General features: G+C 30.3%; 1 protein-coding gene and 2 long non-coding RNA genes across 4 annotated transcripts; 2 read left to right on the top strand and 1 right to left on the bottom strand.

The window, feature by feature from the left end:
- Positions 1-3411: 3411 nt before the first annotated feature.
- Positions 3412-6518, bottom strand: LOC146918876 (COBRA-like protein 10). Its single transcript, XM_085712113.1, has 2 exons — positions 5830-6518; positions 3412-4903 (listed from the first exon to the last, which is right to left on the bottom strand). Exons 1-2 carry the CDS (start codon positions 6371-6373, stop codon positions 3495-3497), a joined length of 1953 nt encoding a protein of 650 aa, XP_085568239.1. The 5' UTR covers positions 6374-6518; the 3' UTR covers positions 3412-3494.
- A 4625-nt stretch (positions 6519-11143) lies between these two features.
- LOC146918875 (uncharacterized) lies at positions 11144-12081 on the top strand. 2 transcript variants are annotated; one of them, XR_015010642.1, is made up of 3 exons: positions 11144-11448; positions 11527-11614; positions 11792-12081. It is a non-coding gene; the product is annotated as an uncharacterized LOC146918875 (long non-coding RNA). The 2 variants fall into 2 exon arrangements; XR_015010641.1 differs by having other exon boundaries at positions 11147-11448; positions 11822-12081.
- Positions 12082-18160: 6079 nt separating this feature from the next.
- Positions 18161-20506, top strand: LOC146918874 (uncharacterized). Its single transcript, XR_015011238.1, has 5 exons — positions 18161-18459; positions 18568-18630; positions 19448-19627; positions 19744-19932; positions 20239-20506. It is a non-coding gene; the product is annotated as an uncharacterized LOC146918874 (long non-coding RNA).
- The last annotated feature ends 65 nt before the right edge of the window (positions 20507-20571 follow it).

The raw sequence follows: 20571 nt of genomic DNA, 5'->3' as shown, positions 1-20571 counted from the left end.
TCCAGACTAGACTTAAGTGTTCTTACCTATGCTCTTCGGGTTAATATTGAGTGTTTAACGTCTCTCCAGATGCACTAAGCCTTTGGATAAATACACCACTACAATTCTCTTATTTGTGACTTCCTCTCTCAAAAATTTATCTTTCAGGCACTAAATAACGTCGTTTTTTGTCATACTAAGAAAAACATGTATGTCCCAACTTCTGTATCTCTTGCGTATTAGACAGTAACAAACTACTTTTTCACCATTTACACATGAGATTTAAGGCCATGCACAAGAATGAGAACAGGTTGGATAAGATGAGAAGGACGAAGAATGTAATATAATAAAACCAACCATTTTTTAACCAAAATTTAAATTTGAAGTAACATTTTTTCATGTCATTGGAGATGCAGTAAAGTAGATATAATCAGTGTTTATCTTCAAGGTTTATATTGGATATATAGTGTAAGTTGTTGAGTCTGGATATGAAGTTGTGGATGTTCATTAAATATGGAATTTTAGAAGTCCAAACAAACCGTAAAGTCAAGAGTTATGATGAAGGATATCAAACCTAATAGGTAAAAGAATAGAAGGTTTGATCCAAATCTTAATATGAGAAGAGTAAATAAAGCCGCCGCAGAAAATTAGCAAGGGTGAGAGTATTAAGTGCCAAATTCTTTTGTAAGCAATCTAGGTAAAAAAAAATATCCCTATTAAATTCAAATACTTGATATCTGTATTTTTAGGCCAGATAAGTTACTATTATCTACTTTTCCATCACTTTTTGTAGGTCTTTGGTTTGAGTTACAAGTCAACAAAGATTTCAAGTTCAAGGAATCTTTTTGGATGAGCCAAAGTGAGCCAAGTCAAAAAGTTCCAAGTGTTTATGGGCAAAGTCAAATTTCCAAGATTGGATGATTGGTTGGGCGAGGTAAAACGAGGTCAAAGCGAGGAGTTCCTAAGAGTTATACGGAGGAATCAAGAGCAGCTTTGTTGGGTCAGCAACATTTGCCCAGGGAAGTAAGTCGGTGTTAGTGACCATTCAGATGAGTTGTTATTTCCCTCCATCTGAAGAAACCTAGGATCATGGGCAAGAAAATTTCACGCGACGAATCTGCAATTTTATAACTTGTATAAATAGCATTGTAAAACTAAATTCACTATCACTTTTATATAGTTATACTTAAACTCGTTTTAGAAAGAGAAATACAGACAGAGGGTGATTTCTACCATCGGAGGGCATTTAGAGCTTGGATACAAGCATTAGTTGTTTCTCCTCATCAATTCTTCATCTTTGTATCAGTTATGTCATCCACGGATAGCTAATTCTCTCTTTGGGTTGGGATTATTATTATTATTAGTTAGCTAGGATATCAATGTATGCCACTTAGTCTGGCTGATTATTTATAATCTTTATTTCATTATAATTATCATTTATTTACGTTCCTAACACTTTTTACGACGTGTAATCAGAAAATGGATTTTTTATTTAGAAAGTGCAAGACATCGACTTTCTATTTAAGGGGTCTTAAGTAAACTCATTTGTGGATTTTAGTGGCTAGACTTATGGCTAGGTTTGCAATCACATATATTGTGCGGTCATATGTTATTAAATCAATAGTCATCGGAAGTTAATTAATGCAGTGGATTTCACATCGTTTCCCATACCTAGTAACATACGATGAGGAATAATGTAAACATAATTGAATTTTAGAGAGTATATAATTGATTAAGAGAACACATTTAATGATTGGCTAACAACATCTAATCCCAACACAACTTTTCATTCATATTTTTGAGTCTTTTACAATCTCTTACGAAACAAACTTTTTTTTAACCATTGATTTATTTCTTTTCAAAACTTGAACGGATGAAACTATATTGTAGACATTGGAAATTCGATATTTGTCTCAATAACAAATTGACATACTTATCGTTGTGTGAAGATACGTTAATAATCCCATAATCAGAGATCTAGTAGAGAGAGAAACAGAGAGAGAGAGAGAGAGAGAGAGAGAGAGAGAGAGAGAGAGAGGGAGAAATGTTAAACACATTCGCTCCACTACTCGCCATTCAACACATATGTGTATGTGTTGCAACATCTTTAAACTTGTTAACTTTATCAAGTTATTGTATCTATCTATCTTTTTCACTTCTCACACCATTACATAACGTTCCAGAAACTTTTATCCTTCACCATCGTTTTGAGTTTATTTTTCTGTACTGAACTTCCAACCACCAATCACCACCTCCGCCTAAAAAAATAACTTCACCACTATCACTAAAGAATAATCTCTTGCCTCGAGAAACATCTCTTGACAACTTCCATCTTGTTCACTATTTTCTTTGAGTAAGTGTTCTACGTGGGGTCTGAGTGTACCGGGCTTCACCAACGACGGTTCAACTGCATCGCATGAGGTGAATCATTGCCCAAATGTGATTGGCGCATGAACTGGCGAAGGAATATTGATAGTGGTGAAAGATATAAAGACTGTAACGGTGATATCAAAAGAGTAACAAACAAGAATAAATTTAAATTATGTGAGATTTTTTATTATGACTGTTTTGTTGTGTGATATTTGTCTGACGACAAATTCTATCGCCTTCGTCTTCATGTTTTGCAAGCTGACCACCGTTCTCACTATCAAAAACCAAAATTTATTCACCACTCATCAAAACCAAAGATCAAGGTTTATTGGTGACTCGTTCTAACCACCATCTTTGTAAATTAAGAAATTGGTCGGAGGCCTTGATGAAAACATTGTAGGAAGACGATATTTAAAAGTCTTTTGATTTAATTTTTATATTAAACCAACAGCTGGTTGACAACTATGGACTTTTTTTATAATAATGATCACATGGACCAATGGTTGAAGAAGTAACAAAAAACGCTTGTTAGAGCGACTGTCCCTAGCAGTCTTCATGGGATAATTATTAAATCATGTTCTCGATCAAAGAATCTAAATTTCTATGTTAAAAAAAGCAAATAGTCATATTTTTGGTATGGAGACAAATATTTTTGGTTTTTTGAATTATTTTAACTATTAATAAAATAAGGTTGCAAACCAAATGGCTTGCTACTTAGCTAAATTTGCTACGTCCAATTATGATAAACTGCTTAAGGTTGCAAACCAAATGGCTTAGATTGAATAAACTGCTAATTGTATCTCTTCTGTCTATGCATTCGATTTGATGTCAGACTCTATATAATGAAATCCTTTTCCACATCAAAAAAAGAAAAAGAAAATAAGGTTTAAATATATTACATATGAATATGGTCCATGGAATATGGTTTGGAGTTTTATTTAGAATTTTTAGTTTTTTTTTTTTGTTATGCTGAAGGATACATGGATGAATATTCTTTAAATTTGTTTTAATTTTTTAAACTAAAAAAAAAAAGTCAGTCACAACATCAAAATATCCACATCATTTATGCCACATGTGACTCTTTAGCCACATCATCATTTTGGATTCATTATAAAAGTTATTAAACTATTGTTAACACTTGCATCCTAATACAAGATATGATTCATTGTAAAAGCTAACACTAAGACTAATATTTCTTGTACTAAATATACATTTTGCTGGTTTGCAGTTTGCAAAGGAAATTGGGTTGGAATCGAACACTCTTCTCCATTGAAAAGAACCTTTGAAGGGAACCCATCTCCTTTTGCTATTTGCATATTCGGTTTGAATTTTTTTGTAAAGGAAATAACAGATTGTTGTTTTCCAGGAACCTTTAGATATGTTCCATTGTCTTCACCTATCAAATAGCTTGTTCCCTGTAATCCTTGCATGAAAATGGTGTTGTTGAATTTTGTAAGCAATGATCCATTGAAAGAATACACTTTCTCAAAACCAAGAGAAACACTTTTCTTAAATTGCATTGCAGTGAACCAATTCTCAAAAGGGAAAGGTTTCCAATTGAACAAAGTTATTCTAGCACTCCACCCACCTTTGTAATCTGAAACTATATGCCAATTTATGCTAACTCCGCAATTATCACCACATGGTAATTTCTTAGGTACCCTAAAATGCTTTAATTTGGCCCAAGCAACTGTCTTCAATGTTCGATTCTCAAATGGAACAAGAAGAGCTTCTGAAGGTAAAAGCATTGCTCTTGCATTTGGATTACAATGACGATTTGTGTCATCGTCACAACCACATGCACACGTGTTGCATGGCACAATAGACTCATTGTAATAAGCAGAGAAAGAGACACAACAACGTGTACTCCTATGTTTTGGTTTGGTTATATTGCAAACTATTTGCCAACTAGCAATAGAATAAGTTGTAGCAGCAAGTCCTCTAGGGTCTGGAAATTGTGCCGGTTCAACTTTCAAAGGCGGTCCACAACTATAAGCTGAGTTAAGAACTCCCATTATTTTCCATCTTGCTGGTGGGAAAATAGATTTTTTATCCAAATCAGGTGGACATTTAAAAACTTGCATTTGAAAAATTGACTTGGATTGGCTTGGATCCATAAGTATTGGTAAAAGAGTTCCATTTCTACAACAAAATGGTATTTTACCAATTTCAGTGTCATTATATTTTTCTGGAGGCAAATCACTTATTACAGGATTTTTTTGACAATTAATTACTTTGGAGAAATCCATGTCCTTGTAGTATTGTCCAGCAACACCATAGACGCAACCTGTGTAGGTTATCTCACGTGTGAAAGCACCTTTCATTGTTTGTATGAATTCACCTCTTGTCCACTCCCATGTTAAGTTCCAATGATCTAACCTTCCTAAAGGGTTATTATTATCTATGGTCACTTGAACAAGATAGCTGCTGTCATACGCTTGAAGAACATCATAGGCTATGGTCAGATCCCCTTGTTGACGTGGTAAGAATTTTTTCTTCAAAAGTTTTGACTTGAATTTTGGGTCACTTTTACAACATGCCCACATGGAACTCTCTATGAAATATATATATATACAATAATTAATTAATTTTCTAGTTAGAATTACTTAATGGGATAATAAAATCAAGAAAAACTGTGTTAAAACTAGTGAAATAATTATAAGACATAAATACACTTTTAATCCCTCTATTTTGTCATATTTATGATTTTGATTCTTTTTATTGTTAAGTAGTTTCATCAATGAAAATTCACCTCTTAAGATCAATAAGTGGGGAGTCTGAGGTTCGAACTCAACCCCTATATATATAATGTGATGTCCCTATCATCAGAGTTATATTCACATGGGCTCATTCCATATTTTTAAATTCACAAATCAGTCTTTTAGTTTTCAAAATGTCTAATTTTTTTTTCCTTTCAAATATGCATTTGGGATTGGCTTTAGTTGTCACGTTTATGATTTTGATTCCTTATTTTTAAATTCACAAATTTAGTCTCTTAGTTTTCAAAATGTCTGATTGTTTTTTCAAATATGCATTTCAGATTGGTTTTCAATGAGATGGAAACGATATATTAAGTTACAATCCACCTTGACAGTGTTTCATATCAAATTTGGTTGCTTGTATAATATATAGTTTAATTGTTAAATATGAATCCACCTAAATAATGATATGAAAGCGCCTGAAATGCATAAGTAAGGAAGAAGCCAATCATTTTTAAAATTTAGGGAATAAAATTGTACGTATATAGAAATGAAGGGATAAGTGGCCACATGAGCTTAACTTAGTTGACAAAGACGTCGCATAGTAAATGCAGATGTCGATGTTCGAACTAGACAGCCCTACTTACTCACCGGTGAATTTCTAGCCAATATGCTATTAGACCCAAAAAAAAAACAAAAAAAAAAATAGATAGGGATCGACATGGTAAATATGACAAAATAGTATGATAATAATAATGCTTTGAAGAAGAAAAATACTCACTACGGAAACTTGGTCGGGGGCACTTAAATCCATCATTTACCAACTTGATGTTTTTAGGCATAGGAATTGCAGGTGGCCTAACTCCAAATTGGGTGCCAGCTATTTGAATCAGTGCTTGAATTTGAGACAAATCATTAGCTGTGTCGATGGAGGTTTCCAAATCTGGAAGAGAACTTCCTACTAAGGTTGTCCCATTTCCAACAGAAGACGGAAAGTCACCAGCTTCAAATGGAATACCTCCATTTGCAGAAACAAGGATCTCATGATGTTGAAATCCTATGAACAATTTCCATGCTTTAAGTACATCTTTTCCTGTGTTGAGAACTGTTGCGGTTGCATTAAAGGCCCAAGATTGTGCCGTCACATTCTTGACCCGAGGAAATCCCTTCCTCCGATCAAGAAAATCATAGGAAATGAAAACTCCATTACAGTTTTCAGCTGTTGGAGGGAGAGCCTCAGGTTCTTGACATTCACACATATAGACATTGTACGAAATCGACAATATTGCTAATGATAACAATTGACATATCCATTTATTTGACATGTCTTATTATTATTTTATTGTAATCTCTCTTGCATTTGCATGATGGAATATGAGAAATTATTGTAAGGATCGAGCTTCTAGAGGTTGGGACTGAGACTCTAGGTGAAATTAACATTAAAAAAACATTGATTATGATGTTAATGTATATTGAGAGAAAATCAAGAGAGATTTAAATAATAAAAATAGTAAAATGGTGAGGAGTGAGAAAAGTTGGAGTAAGGTTATGGAAGTTTAAGGGAATGAGGAGAGTTAGAATCGAAATATTAGCAAAGAATAAGTCACACGGAAACCTTGACCTTCAAGTTTGTGATGGATTTAGCAGGGGAAACTATTAATAGTAATTTAAAATCTCCAAAAAAATTTCATTATTTTAAAATCTTTATTTTTTGATTCCATTGCTCTCACTCGTATCTCATCTTTCTTTTTTTTTTTTAGACGAGAGTTTTTTTATTCCATTGTTACAATAGAGGGTCTGAAGTCCCAAAGGAAAGAACAAAACATAATAAAAATGAGAAATAGAAATTAAACGAAGAAGATAAACCCCTTTAACGGCAAAAGTTATTATGCATAAGGAGATCTTTATGCACCGTGCATAATTGCTTTCTACACCCAACATAATTGCTTTCTACACCCCAAGTGAAAAGAATTATTTGAGTCCACTATAAAATCTATTTATTTGTGCAAAATAGCTTATTCGAAATAGTTTATTTATGCAAAACAACTTATTAGAATGATTTTTTAAAAACCGCTTATTCAAAACAACTTATTTATGCAAAACAGCTTATTCCGATTAATTTTAAAAACCAACTTATTCAAAATAGCTTATTTATGCAAAACAGCTTATTCGAAACAACTTATTAGGATCACTTTTTTAAAACCGCTTATTCAAAACAGCTTATTTATGCAAAACAACTTATTTGTTCAAAACAGCTTATTCAAAACAGCTTATTTATACAAAACAGCTTATTCCGATTTCATTTTAAAAAACAACTTATTCAAAACAACTTATTTATGCAAAACAACATATTTATGCAAAACAACTTATTCAAAACAGCTTATTTATGCAAAACAGCTTATTCGAAACAACTTATTTATACAAAATAGCTTATTTGTGCAAAACAACTTATTCAAAACAACTTATTTATACAAAATAGCTTATTTTGTGCAAAACAGCTTATTCAAAACAACTTATTTATACAAAACAACTTATTCCGATTTCATTTTAAAAAACAACTTATTCAAAACAACTTATTTATGCAAAACAACATATTTATGCAAAACAACTTATTCAAAACAGCTTATTTATGCAAAACAGCTTATTTGAAACAACTTATTAATACAAACGAGCTTATTTGTGCAAAACAGCTTATTCAAAACAACTTATTTATACAAAACAGCTTATTTGTGCAAAACAGCTTATTCAAAACAACTTATTTATACAAAACAGCTTATTCCGATTAATTTTAAAAACCAACTTATTCAAAATAGCTTATTTATGCAAAACAGCTTATTCGAAACAACTTATTAGGATCACTTTTTTTAAAACCGCTTATTCAAAACAGCTTATTTATGTAAAACAACTTATTTGTTCAAAACAGCTTATTCAAAACAGCTTATTTATACAAAACAGCTTATTCCGATTTCATTTAAAAAAAAACTTATTCAAAACAACTTATTTATGCAAAACAACTTATTTATGCAAAACAACATATTTATGCAAAACAACTTATTCAAAACAGCTTATTTATGCAAAACAACTTATTCGAAACAACTTATTTATACAAAATAGCTTATTTGTGCAAAACAACTTATTCAAAACAACTTATTTATACAAAATAGCTTATTTGTGCAAAACAACTTATTCAAAACAGCTTATTTATACAAAACAACTTATTCCGATTTCATTTTAAAAAACAACTTATTCAAAACAACTTATTTATGCAAAACAACATATTTATGCAAAACAACTTATTCAAAACAGCTTATTTGAAACAACTTATTTATACAAAAGAGCTTATTTGTGCAAAACAGCTTATTCAAAACAACTTATTTATACAAAACAGCTTATTTGTGCAAAACAACTTATTCAAAACAACTTATTTATACAAAACAGCTTATTCCGATTAATTTTAAAAACCAACTTATTCAAAATAGCTTATTTATGTAAAACAGCTTATTCGAAACTACTTATTAGGATCACTTTTTTTAAAACCGCTTATTCAAAACAGCTTATTTATGCAAAACAACTTATTTGTTCAAAACAGCTTATTTATACAAAACAGCTTATTCCGATTTCATTTTTTTAAAAAAAAAACTTATTCAAAACAACTTATTTATGCAAAACAACATATTTATGCAAAACAACTTATTCAAAACAGCTTATTTATGCAAAACAGCTTATTCCGATTAATTTTAAAAACCAACTTATTCAAAATAGCTTATTTATGCAAAACAGCTTATTCGAAACAACTTATTAGGATCACTTTTTTAAAACCGCTTATTCAAAACAGCTTATTTATGCAAAACAACTTATTTGTTCAAAACAGCTTATTCAAAACAGCTTATTTATACAAAACAGCTTATTCCGATTTCATTTTAAAAAACAACTTATTCAAAACAACTTATTTATGCAAAACAACATATTTATGCAAAAAACTTATTCAAAACAGCTTATTTATGCAAAACAGCTTATTCGAAACAACTTATTTATACAAAATAGCTTATTTGTGCAAAACAACTTATTCAAAACAACTTATTTATACAAAATAGCTTATTTGTGCAAAACAGCTTATTCAAAACAACTTATTTATACAAAACAACTTATTCCGATTTCATTTTAAAAAACAACTTTTTCAAAACAACTTATTTATGCAAAACAACATATTTATGCAAAACAACTTATTCAAAACAGCTTATTTATGCAAAACAGCTTATTTGAAACAACTTATTAATACAAACGAGCTTATTTGTGCAAAACAGCTTATTCAAAACAACTTATTTATACAAAACAGCTTATTTGTGCAAAACAGCTTATTCAAAACAACTTATTTATACAAAACAGCTTATTCCGATTAATTTTAAAAACCAACTTATTCAAAATAGCTTATTTATGCAAAACAGCTTATTCGAAACAACTTATTAGGATCACTTTTTTTAAAACCGCTTATTCAAAACAGCTTATTTATGTAAAACAACTTATTTGTTCAAAACAGCTTATTCAAAACAGCTTATTTATACAAAACAGCTTATTCCGATTTCATTTAAAAAAAAACTTATTCAAAACAACTTATTTATGCAAAACAACTTATTTATGCAAAACAACATATTTATGCAAAACAACTTATTCAAAACAGCTTATTTATGCAAAACAACTTATTCGAAACAACTTATTTATACAAAATAGCTTATTTGTGCAAAACAACTTATTCAAAACAACTTATTTATACAAAATAGCTTATTTGTGCAAAACAACTTATTCAAAACAGCTTATTTATACAAAACAACTTATTCCGATTTCATTTTAAAAAATAACTTATTCAAAACAACTTATTTATGCAAAACAACATATTTATGCAAAACAACTTATTCAAAACAGCTTATTTGAAACAACTTATTTATACAAAAGAGCTTATTTGTGCAAAACAGCTTATTCAAAACAACTTATTTATACAAAACAGCTTATTTGTGCAAAACAACTTATTCAAAACAACATATTTATACAAAACAGCTTATTCCGATTAATTTTAAAAACCAACTTATTCAAAATAGCTTATTTATGTAAAACAGCTTATTCGAAACTACTTATTAGGATCACTTTTTTTAAAACCGCTTATTCAAAACAGCTTATTTATGCAAAACAACTTATTTGTTCAAAACAGCTTATTTATACAAAACAGCTTATTCCGATTTCATTTTTTTAAAAAAAAAACTTATTCAAAACAACTTATTTATGCAAAACAACATATTTATGCAAAACAACTTATTCAAAACAGCTTATTTATGCAAAACAGCTTATTCGAAACAACTTATTTATAAAAAATAGCTTATTTGTGCAAAACAACTTATTCAAAACAACTTATTTATACAAAACAGCTTATTTGTGCAAAACAACTTATTTATACAAATCAACTTATTCCGATTTCATTTTAAAAAACAACTTATTCAAAACAACTTGTTTATGCAAAACAACATATTTATGCAAAACAACTTATTCAAAACAACTTATTTATGCAAAACAGCTTATTCGAAATAACTTATTTATACAAAAGAGCTTATTTGTGCAAAACAGCTTATTCAAAACAACCTATTTATACAAAACAGCTTATTTGTGCAAAACAACTTATTCAAAACAGCTTATTTATACAAAACAGCTTATTCCAATTTCATTTTAAAAACAACTTATTCAGAACAATTTATTTATGCAAAACAACATATTTATGCAAAATAACTTATTCAAAACAGTTTATTTATGCAAAACAGCTTATTCGAAACAACTTATTTATACAAAACAGCGTATTTATGCAAAACAGCTTATTCAAAACAGCTTATTTATACAAAACTGCTTATTCGAAACAACTTATTTATACAAAATAGCTTATTTGTGCAAAACAGCTTATTCTAAACAACTTATTTATACAAAACAACTTATTTGTGCAAAACAGCTATTTTGCACAAAATAAGCTATTTTGCACAAACAGCTTATTCGATTCCTAGGTCGCCGATCCCAAACGGAACTGTAGATCATCCCTATTCTTTTGAGGTATGTGTGTATTATAATTCGTGACAAGTTTGCGTGATTGTGAATTTGTAGAGATTTCAATTTTGAATTGCGGAACGCTATGCGTGAAATCGTGTAGATTTATAATTATGAAGATGTGGTTACTGATTGCAAATCTCACAAGGTTGTTGTTAAAGGAGAAAAAGCGGGTCCATTGAAGGTTCTTGAAAGAGTTCAGAGGAAGAGTCATAGACAAGTTGAGCTTCTTTCTCCGATCCCAAAACCACCTTCAGAACAAGAGAAAAAAATTGAAGAGAAAGAGAAACCTAAGCCAGAGGAAGAAAAGAAAGCTGAAGAGGTTAATTAATTATTTTTTTTTCTTTTTAAATTTATCTGAATCTGTGATGGATCATTTTTATTTTATTATATGGTGCAGCCTAAGGTTATGATAGTGATTCTGAAAGTTCACATGTATTGTGAAGCTTGTTCACAAGAAATCAAGAGACGCATTGAGAAAATCAAAGGTATGTTACTGTGTTCTGTTTTGATTGAAATTCATATTTTCTTTACTTTTATTTCATTCACTTGTTTTGGTTCAATTCTCAGTTCCCATCCTTTCAGGAATTTGTCAACTGTTACTACCGATGATTTTGTGTTTGAATTCGAATCTTGCTATGATTTTCAATTTTGGTTACATATAGATGATGGGTTTGATTGGTTTGGTGATGAAGTTTGCTGGAGATTTTCAAGTTCCTTTGCATTCTTGATTTTTGGAAGAAAAAGGACGACGTTGATTGTGAAAGGACGACGTTGAAGAGGAGGAGAATTGGGAGTAATGAGTTGGAGGGATTAGGGATTGATTTGAATTTGGGAAAATTGATGATGGACTTGGTTTGAGAAATTGTCGAAATCAAATTGGGAATTTTTCTGAGAATTGTGATTCTGTTGCTAAGAATTCAAAGTTGGTGCCTGAATCTGATGGTTTTGAAAATGTTATGTTATGGTTAGAAAATTCCATATGTTTTTTATTTTTGATTGTGATATGCACCATGTTGGATCAAAGAAAACCATTAAGTTCATCTAATGGTTTTGGAGTACAACTCACATAAACCATTTCCACAGCAAAATGGTTTTGGAGTACAACTCACAGAAACCATACCCATAGCAAAACCATTAAACAATTAGTTTGGTTTCGTGTAGAACACTATCAAAACCATTAAACCACACTTATGGTTTCAATAATAGTTTTTATTTAAAATCATTTGTCAATAATAATTTTCACTATTCTTTTATTTTATTTAGCATTTGACAATTATTTTTCTTTCACATACAAGTCTATTAAAACCATTAAAGCGCGATTATATTTAGACAAAGTCAGAAATTCATTTTACAACGTAAGAAATAAAAGAGAGATGACGAGGCTTTACAAAAAAGTGGTTACTTATTGATTAATTCACATTAGGTTATAAGTGTGTACTATTAAGTGGTTTACTTAATAATGATTTAAATGTTTATCACAATTTTTTTATTACAAAATCATTTTCACTGGAATTGGGAAATGATTCGATGTGAAATCTGTTGGTATAAGCTGGAATTCGGATTTGATGAATTATTGAGAATGTTGTGATGAATTGTGTTGTTTATGATCAATCCGGTTCGGATCTGGTGTTAGCATTACTCACGGAAACCATTTTCCCTGCAAAATGGTTTTGGAGTACAACTCACGGAAACCATTTCCACAACAAAATGGTTTTGAAACCAACTCACAGAAACCATAGCCATAGCAAAACCATTAGACAATTATTTTGGTTTTTCATAGAAGACTATCAAAACCATTAAACCATAATTATGGTTTCAGTAATAATTTCAGTGTATAACATCTTAATCATTATTCAAAACCATCTAACAATAATAATTTCATAAAAATCATTACACAATTATCTTGGTTTCACATACATGATTATCAAAACCATTAAACCATAATTATGGTTTCAGTAATAATTTCAGTGTATAACATGTTAAACAACGTTCCAGTAAAGAAACTCATAATCCATACTCATTTCACTCTCTAACTCATAAAAAGCTTATTCAAAACAGCTTATTTTGTGCAAAATAGCGGTTTTGCACAAACAAGCTGTTTTGTATAAATAAGTTGTTTTGAATAAGCTGTTTTGCACAAATAAGCTATTTTATATAAATAAGTTGTTTCGAATAAGCTGTTTTGTATAAATAAGTTGTTTTGCACAAATAAGCTGTTTTGTATAAATAAGTTGTTTTGAATAAGCTGTTTTGCACAAATAAGCTATTTTGTATAAATAAGTTGTTTCGAATAAGCTGTTTTGCATAAATAAGCTGTTTTGAATAAGTTGTTTTGCATAAATATGTTGTTTTGCATATATAAGTTGTTTTGAATAAGTTGTTTTTTAAAATGAAATCGGAATAAGCTGTTTTGTATAAATAAGCTGTTTTGCACAAATAAGCTGTTTTGTATAAATAAGTTGTTTTGAATAAGCTGTTTTGCACAAATAAGCTATTTTTTATAAATAAGTTGTTTCGAATAAGCTGTTTTGCATAAAAAAGCTGTTTTGAATAAGTTGTTTTGCGTAAATATGTTGTTTTGCATATATAAGTTGTTTTTGAATAAGTTGTTTTTTAAAATGAAATCGGAATAAGCTGTTTTGTATAAATAAACTGTTTTGCACAAATAAGCTGTTTTGTATAAATAGGTTGTTTTGATTAAGCTGTTTTGCACAAATAAGCTATTTTGTATAAATAAGTTGTTTCGAATAAGCTGTTTTGCATAAATAAGCTGTTTTGAATAAGTTGTTTTTGCTTAAATATGTTGTTTTGCATAAATAAGTTGTTTTGATTAAGTTATTTTTTAAAATGAAATCGGAATAAGTTGTTTTGTATAAATAAGCTGTTTTGAATAAGCTGTTTTGCACAAATAAGTTGTTTTGTATAAATAAGTTGTTTTGAATAAGCTGTTTTGCACAAATAAGCTATTTTGTATAAATAAATTGTTTCGAATAAGCTGTTTTGCATAAATAAGCTGTTTTGAATAAGTTGTTTTGCATAAATATGTTGTTTTGCATATATAAGTTGTTTTGAATAAGTTGTTTTTTAAAATGAAATCGGAATAAGCTGTTTTGTATAAATAAGCTGTTTTGTATAAATAAGTTGTTTTGAATAAGCTGTTTTGCACAAATAAGCTATTTTGTATAAATAAGTTGTTTCGAATAAGTTGTTTTGCATAAATAAGCTGTTTTGAATAAGTTGTTTTGCATAAATATGTTGTTTTGAATAAATAAGTTGTTTTGAATAAGTTGTTTTTTAAAATGAAATCGGAATAAGTTGTTTTGTATAAATAAGCTGTTTTGAATAAGCTGTTTCGCACAAATAAGTTGTTTTGTATAAATAAGTTGTTTTGAATAAGCTGTTTTGCACAAATAAGCTATTTTGTGTAAATAAGTTGTTTCGAATAAGCTGTTTTGCATAAATAAGCTGTTTTGTGTAAATAAGTTGTTTCGAATAAGCTGTTTTGCATAAATAAGCTGTTTTGAATAAGTTGATTTGCATAAATATGTTGTTTTGCATAAATAAGTTGTTTTGAATAAGTTGTTTTTTAAAATGAAATCGGAATAAGCTGTTTTGTATAAATAAGCTGTTTTGCAAAAATAAGCTGTTTTGTATAAATAAGTTGTTTCGAATAAGCTGTTTTGCATAAATAAGCTGTTTTGAATAAGTTGTTTTGCATAAATATGTTGTTTTGCATAAATAAGTTGTTTTTTAAAATGAAATCGGAATAAGCTGTTTTGTATAAACAAGCTGTTTTGCACAAATAAGTTGTTTTGCATAAATAAGTTGTTTTGAATAAGCGGTTTTAAAAAAAGTGATCCTAATAAGTTGTTTCGAATAAGCTGTTTTGCATAAATAAGTTGTTTTGAATAAATTGCTTTTTAAAATGAGATCGGAATAAGCTGTTTTGCATAAATAAGTTGTTTTGAATAAGCGGTTTTTAAAAAATCATTCTAATAAGTTGTTTTGCATAAATAAACTATTTCGAATAAACTATTTTGCATAAATAAATTGTTAAGAAAAAAATTATAATATGAGGCTTTAATTTAGTGGTTGCATAAATAAATTGTTAAGAAAAAAATTATAATATGGGGCTTTAATTTAGTGGGCTTGGTGGGAGCTTTTTTAAGTGGACTTTGAAATTTAGGGCTCTATTGACACCTCTACTTATTAGAATTAAGCTTTCACTTGAGGTGTAGAAAACAATTATGTTGGGTGTAGAAAACAATTATGCACGGTGCATAAAGATCTCCTTATGCACCATAACCACACCCCCCTTTAACATCATTAAAAATCAACATATTCCCTTGCAGCTCAAATTAAGGTTTCCGCTCAAGGTTGTGAAGCCCAAAAAGAAACTTATCAGGAATCGAACTCATGGTATTCTGAACAATAAGTTTTTTATGGAGTTCGTTAAACACTTGAGCATGATTGTTTGATTACTATCTGACTCTTTTGCTTATGGAAAATGCTACTTCTCTAGAAAAATAGAATTTGTGTTTATTTTTAAATTCATACCAACATATATTGTCATTTCGGTTAGGGCCATATGTGTAAGTTGTTACATATGTCATTTCAATATTACCACGTCGTGGGAATGCTAATGCTCTCTGCTTAGAGAAGAAGACATATAGGAGGAAGAAGGAAAGAAAAAAAAAAAAAAAAAGAAGGGTGAAACCCCTAAAAATGAGGTATTTTATCGAAAGTTAGTACTTACAGTATAATATAGGGGTGAATATGGGTTGGGTCAATTCAGAAAATTTGGTCAAATTCACAAAAAAAAAAACTCAAAAAAATGGGCTGGGTTGGGTTGGGTTGGGTTGGGTAATTGAGTGAGTATGGTTTCAAAAAAAATGGAAAACCCTTAAAAAATAACGGATTTCGGGTAAAACGAGACTAAGACCCAATAAACTCACTTTCCCAATAATGTCCATATTTTTATTTTTTATTTTCATGGAGGAGGAGAATACAAAAGGTTTTGGTTCAAAAAAAAGTCTAACTTTACACAAGCATCCTCTATATTAAAACTCATAACATGTTAGAGTTACAAAATTAGGATGTTGTACTTTTTAGTTATTTTGATATTAATGCAATTTTATGTCATGCAACTTTAGTTTGTTGCAAGTATTTTATGATGAAATTCTTTTCTTTTTTTTTGTGGTGTATGAAATTCTTTATTTGATATTATCATTTATTATTATATGACGCTAAAATATAATGAAAAGAAATTACACAATTTTTTTAAGTAAATAATTTTTTTTTAGTAATTCATCATTTAATGAAAAAAGAATGATGACCCATCATTTAGTCATTCAGTATTAAAAAACTGAAAAATAATCACTATCCAACCCAACTCAAACAAAAAATTAATGAGTTTCCCCAAAATGTAGCAGATGATTAATTTACCCTATCCAAACCGAAGTACCATATATGATTCGGGTCTTGAGTTTGGTCAAACCTAACCTAGACCGATCCACATACACCCCTAAGTTCAACATATTTTAGCATAAAAAACGGGGAGATAATCAATATCAACATGAAGAGGAATGTTTCAAATCTTATACTTAATTTAACATAATTTCTTTTCCCACATTTCTCTCTTCTTGTGCTCTCTATAATATTCTCAAAACACTCATGTTCAGATCGTATAATCTGAATTCCATTTTGGTGTATTTGAGATTATAAAATCCAAAAACTACCAAAACCCTGAATTTATATTACACTTGATACGAAAGTATTTGCTAACCATTGTACTATACTGACATAATTTGGCACAACAATGACACAGAATATCATGGATCAGCCAAACTTAAATCTTCATCTAGTTTATTGATGCAAGCACTGATTTTTTAGTAGGTGATGTACCAAATTAAACTTTCCCAAATATCTTGGAAAGATCTGACCAAGGAAACGTCTAACTCAATCAGTCCTTTCGAACTATGTTGGCCAAATATAGAAAACATGATTTTCACGTCATCATTGTTTCAAAGCTTCATCTGGGTGAACTGAACATTTTCAGTTGAGCCTATCGATGGACGGTAATACTCATTATTCACTCTCCTTGTTTCTTTGTGGTTGAGTCAACCATTAATTTGGTACACATGGTCTTTGAAGCCATACAATGTGACATCTATGTTGACCCTAACTAGATTAAGTTTCCCCATATCGTAGTACATTGCAACTAGCTTGATGTTTAAATTTACTAGATAAGTATTCATGGTTTTGTGGTGTGATTTCCAAATGAAAACGCACCAATTGATAGAAACTTTTGTGCATCGTAGATCACATAAATTTTGTGTACTTAACTAGTTCGAAATATATATCTGAAACGTTCCAAACCCTCTAAACACTAGTACAAAAAACACATATTAAGTCAAGGTTTTTAAGTGGGTAGGCATCCACCAGATTTAAAAACATGGGTCCATAGGAGAATTTGAACTTCAATATCTATTAAATCGTGTAACCCCATTTAAAATCTATTTTATATTAAAATTAAGGCTTAATTGCATGTTTGGTCCCTTATGTTTATTTTAGTTTTCAAGTTGGTCCCTTACGTTTTGAAAGTTTCAAGTTGGTCCCTTACGTTTTAAAAGTTTTCAAGTTGGTCCCTTACGTTTTGAAAGTTTCAAGTTAGTCCCTTATGTTTATTTTAGTTTTCAAGTTGGTCCCTTATGTTTATTTTAGTTTTCAAGTTGGTCCCTTATGTTTATTTTAGTTTTCAAGTTGGTCCCTTATGTTTTGGACCGACTTGAAAACTAAAATAAACATAAGGGACCAACTTGAAAACTAAAATAAACATAAGGGACTAACTTGAAACTTTCAAAACGTAAGGGACCAACTTGAAAACTTTTAAAACGTAAGGGACCAACCTGAAACTTTCAAAACGTAAGGGACCAACTTGAAAACTAAAATAAACATAAGGGACCAAACATGCAATTAAAATTAAAATAAAACAAACACATATATCAAAATTAGAAACCCCAAATTCATTCAAGCCTCTAATCCAAAATTCTCACCCAGAACTCATCAAAATTTCTCTACTACACCTCGTGAAACCCAAATTCATCAATCGACCACCCTCACCAATCTTTCAATCAGTTTACTCATTCTGATTCACGCGTCTGAAGCCCTCACCCGATTCATGCATAGTTGATTGAAAAGAGGGTTGATTTACGCATCAACCTTCAGTTCTCGTCATCGTTAATTGAAATGCGTCGTTCCTTCAATCAGGTTACTTGATTCACGCATCTGAAGCCTCTATTATCGCTCACTGGAATGCATTCTCTCCCAGGTTACTCAGATCCACGCTATTTAATGTTAGTTACTTCGAAAATTTTGCATTGGGTTGTTAGTTTTTTATTTCATTTCTGATTTTTGTTCTAATTTTACAAAATTTCAGATTGTTAAAAATAGTGAGTTGCTGATTCCATTCTCAGAGGTTTCCTTCATCGATTCCGTTCAGGTTATTGTCGTTTGTGGAATTGATTTTTAGCTGAATTGATTTTTTTTGTTTCATTTGCAATTTTTGCTATAATTTTGATTTGATAATTTTGAGTAGATTGTTGATTTTTGTTCCTCTTTTTTATTCAATAATTTTGAATAGATTGATGAATTTTTGTTTCTATTTCATTTGTGATTTTTTTTCTAAAATTGTGTATTAATCTTTTACCAAATTCATGAAGAAAAGAGATAAAGTTAATTTGTTGATGTAAGCATTAATCCCTTTTCCCCTTTAAATTTGTTGTTAAAGGATTTCGGTTATTGATTACTTGTAACCGGTTCAGAATTTGAATTAGTATCAACAGTCTTTTGAATTTTGATCTTATATTACATATGCTGATGTAGGTGGTTATATTTTCCAAAACTAGTATCAATCCCAAAAAGTAGAGTGTAAAAAGAGTTGTTGTAACTAGTAAGATTCAGTTTGTTGTTGTAGTTGTTGCTGTAATTTTCTGGAAATTTATGTTTGTGTTCAATTGTGTGTCTTAATTTTGATTAATTTTGATGGTCGAGTAATTATGTGTGAAACCATAAGAAGATTGCGTATTAAGGTTATTATGCAATGAATATTGCTTATATATTTGAGGAGTTGTGCATTTGATGTGGTATGTGTGTTAAGGCGTTGAGATGTTGTTATGTTGTTGTTATCCTTGCTTCTAGTTAACGGATGGGTTTTTTTTTATGATCAGCAGGTTTGTTATGCATCATTATATAGAAATGTCCATTTGACGGGTGTTGAGGTTTTATTGCATCATCTTAACTCTACTTTTCGTTTGCAGAAGGCTTGAAATTTAGAGCTATTTTTTAGGATCTGAATTTAAGAAATACTTTACTCGCATTCTAGAGGATGATTTGAAGGTGATGTTGAGTATTTGAAGAAACAAAGTGGCCCTGCATCCACATAAATTAAATCTGCTGATGATGCTACTGCTTTTGTTGGTGACAACAAAGTTGTTATTGTAAGTATTCAACCATTGTAGTTTAATCTTAGAATTTAATTCATATATACCGTAACATCTTTTATAATGCGATGCATGAAAATAAAACTCTTAATATTATCTTTCAATGTTTTCAGGTCGGAGTTTTCCCTAAATTTTCTGGTGAGGAGTACGATAACTTCATTGCATTAGCAGAGAAGTTGCGTTCTGACTATGACTTTGCTCACACTTTGAATGCCAAACACCTTCCAAAGGGAGACTCATCAGTGTCTGGGCCTGTGGTTAGGTTATTTAAGCCATTTGACGAGCTCTTCGTGGACTCAAAGGTATTTCTGATTTCTGCAGTCTTCACATGTATTAGATTTTATAATCCGAATCATCTCAAAATATGGACTATGGCTTGGTCAGTAAGTCTAGCTGGTTCTAGACTCATTTAACACGAGTTTTTCAGCCTCCCATGATCATCGTTACATTCTATGTATGTATTATCCCCATAAATACCCACATTCTTCATAGATTCTCATTCCAACTCACATTCTCTCTTTTTTTCTTTCATACATTTCTTCTGAGTAGTTTATGATATAAATGTTCCAGTGTTGGCCTTTCATACAAAGGTTTCTTTTATCTTGTAGGGACAATATGAATGGTCAAAGGGTGACGGTCCACTCAACAAATTTGCACCACGTATCAATCTGGATCTACGATCCGTCTAGATTTGGGTTTCCTCAACAGAGTCTCCTTCTCCCACTTTATCATCTTGTATTTGCATATTCTCCCTCCCTCTTGAGGACGTGTGAGATGGATGGCAAATCTTTCCCTTCCGCCCCCATCTTCTTGTGCTGCAGATTTAGCATTAGTTGTCTAGTATTTTGTAGTAATAAGCGTTATGTTAATGTAAATGTATTATGAATTATTGATCAAATATTGAAATATGTTCAATTTTTTTTATAATTTGTATCATGTCT

Source organism: Medicago sativa, chromosome 5 (assembly GCF_051527215.1).
Source record: "Medicago sativa cultivar Bolivia chromosome 5, Bolivia_mono, whole genome shotgun sequence".
Classification (NCBI taxonomy): Eukaryota; Viridiplantae; Streptophyta; class Magnoliopsida; order Fabales; family Fabaceae; genus Medicago; species Medicago sativa.
Note: the sequence above shows the minus strand (reverse complement) of the source record. Positions and strands in the feature narration are given on the sequence as shown.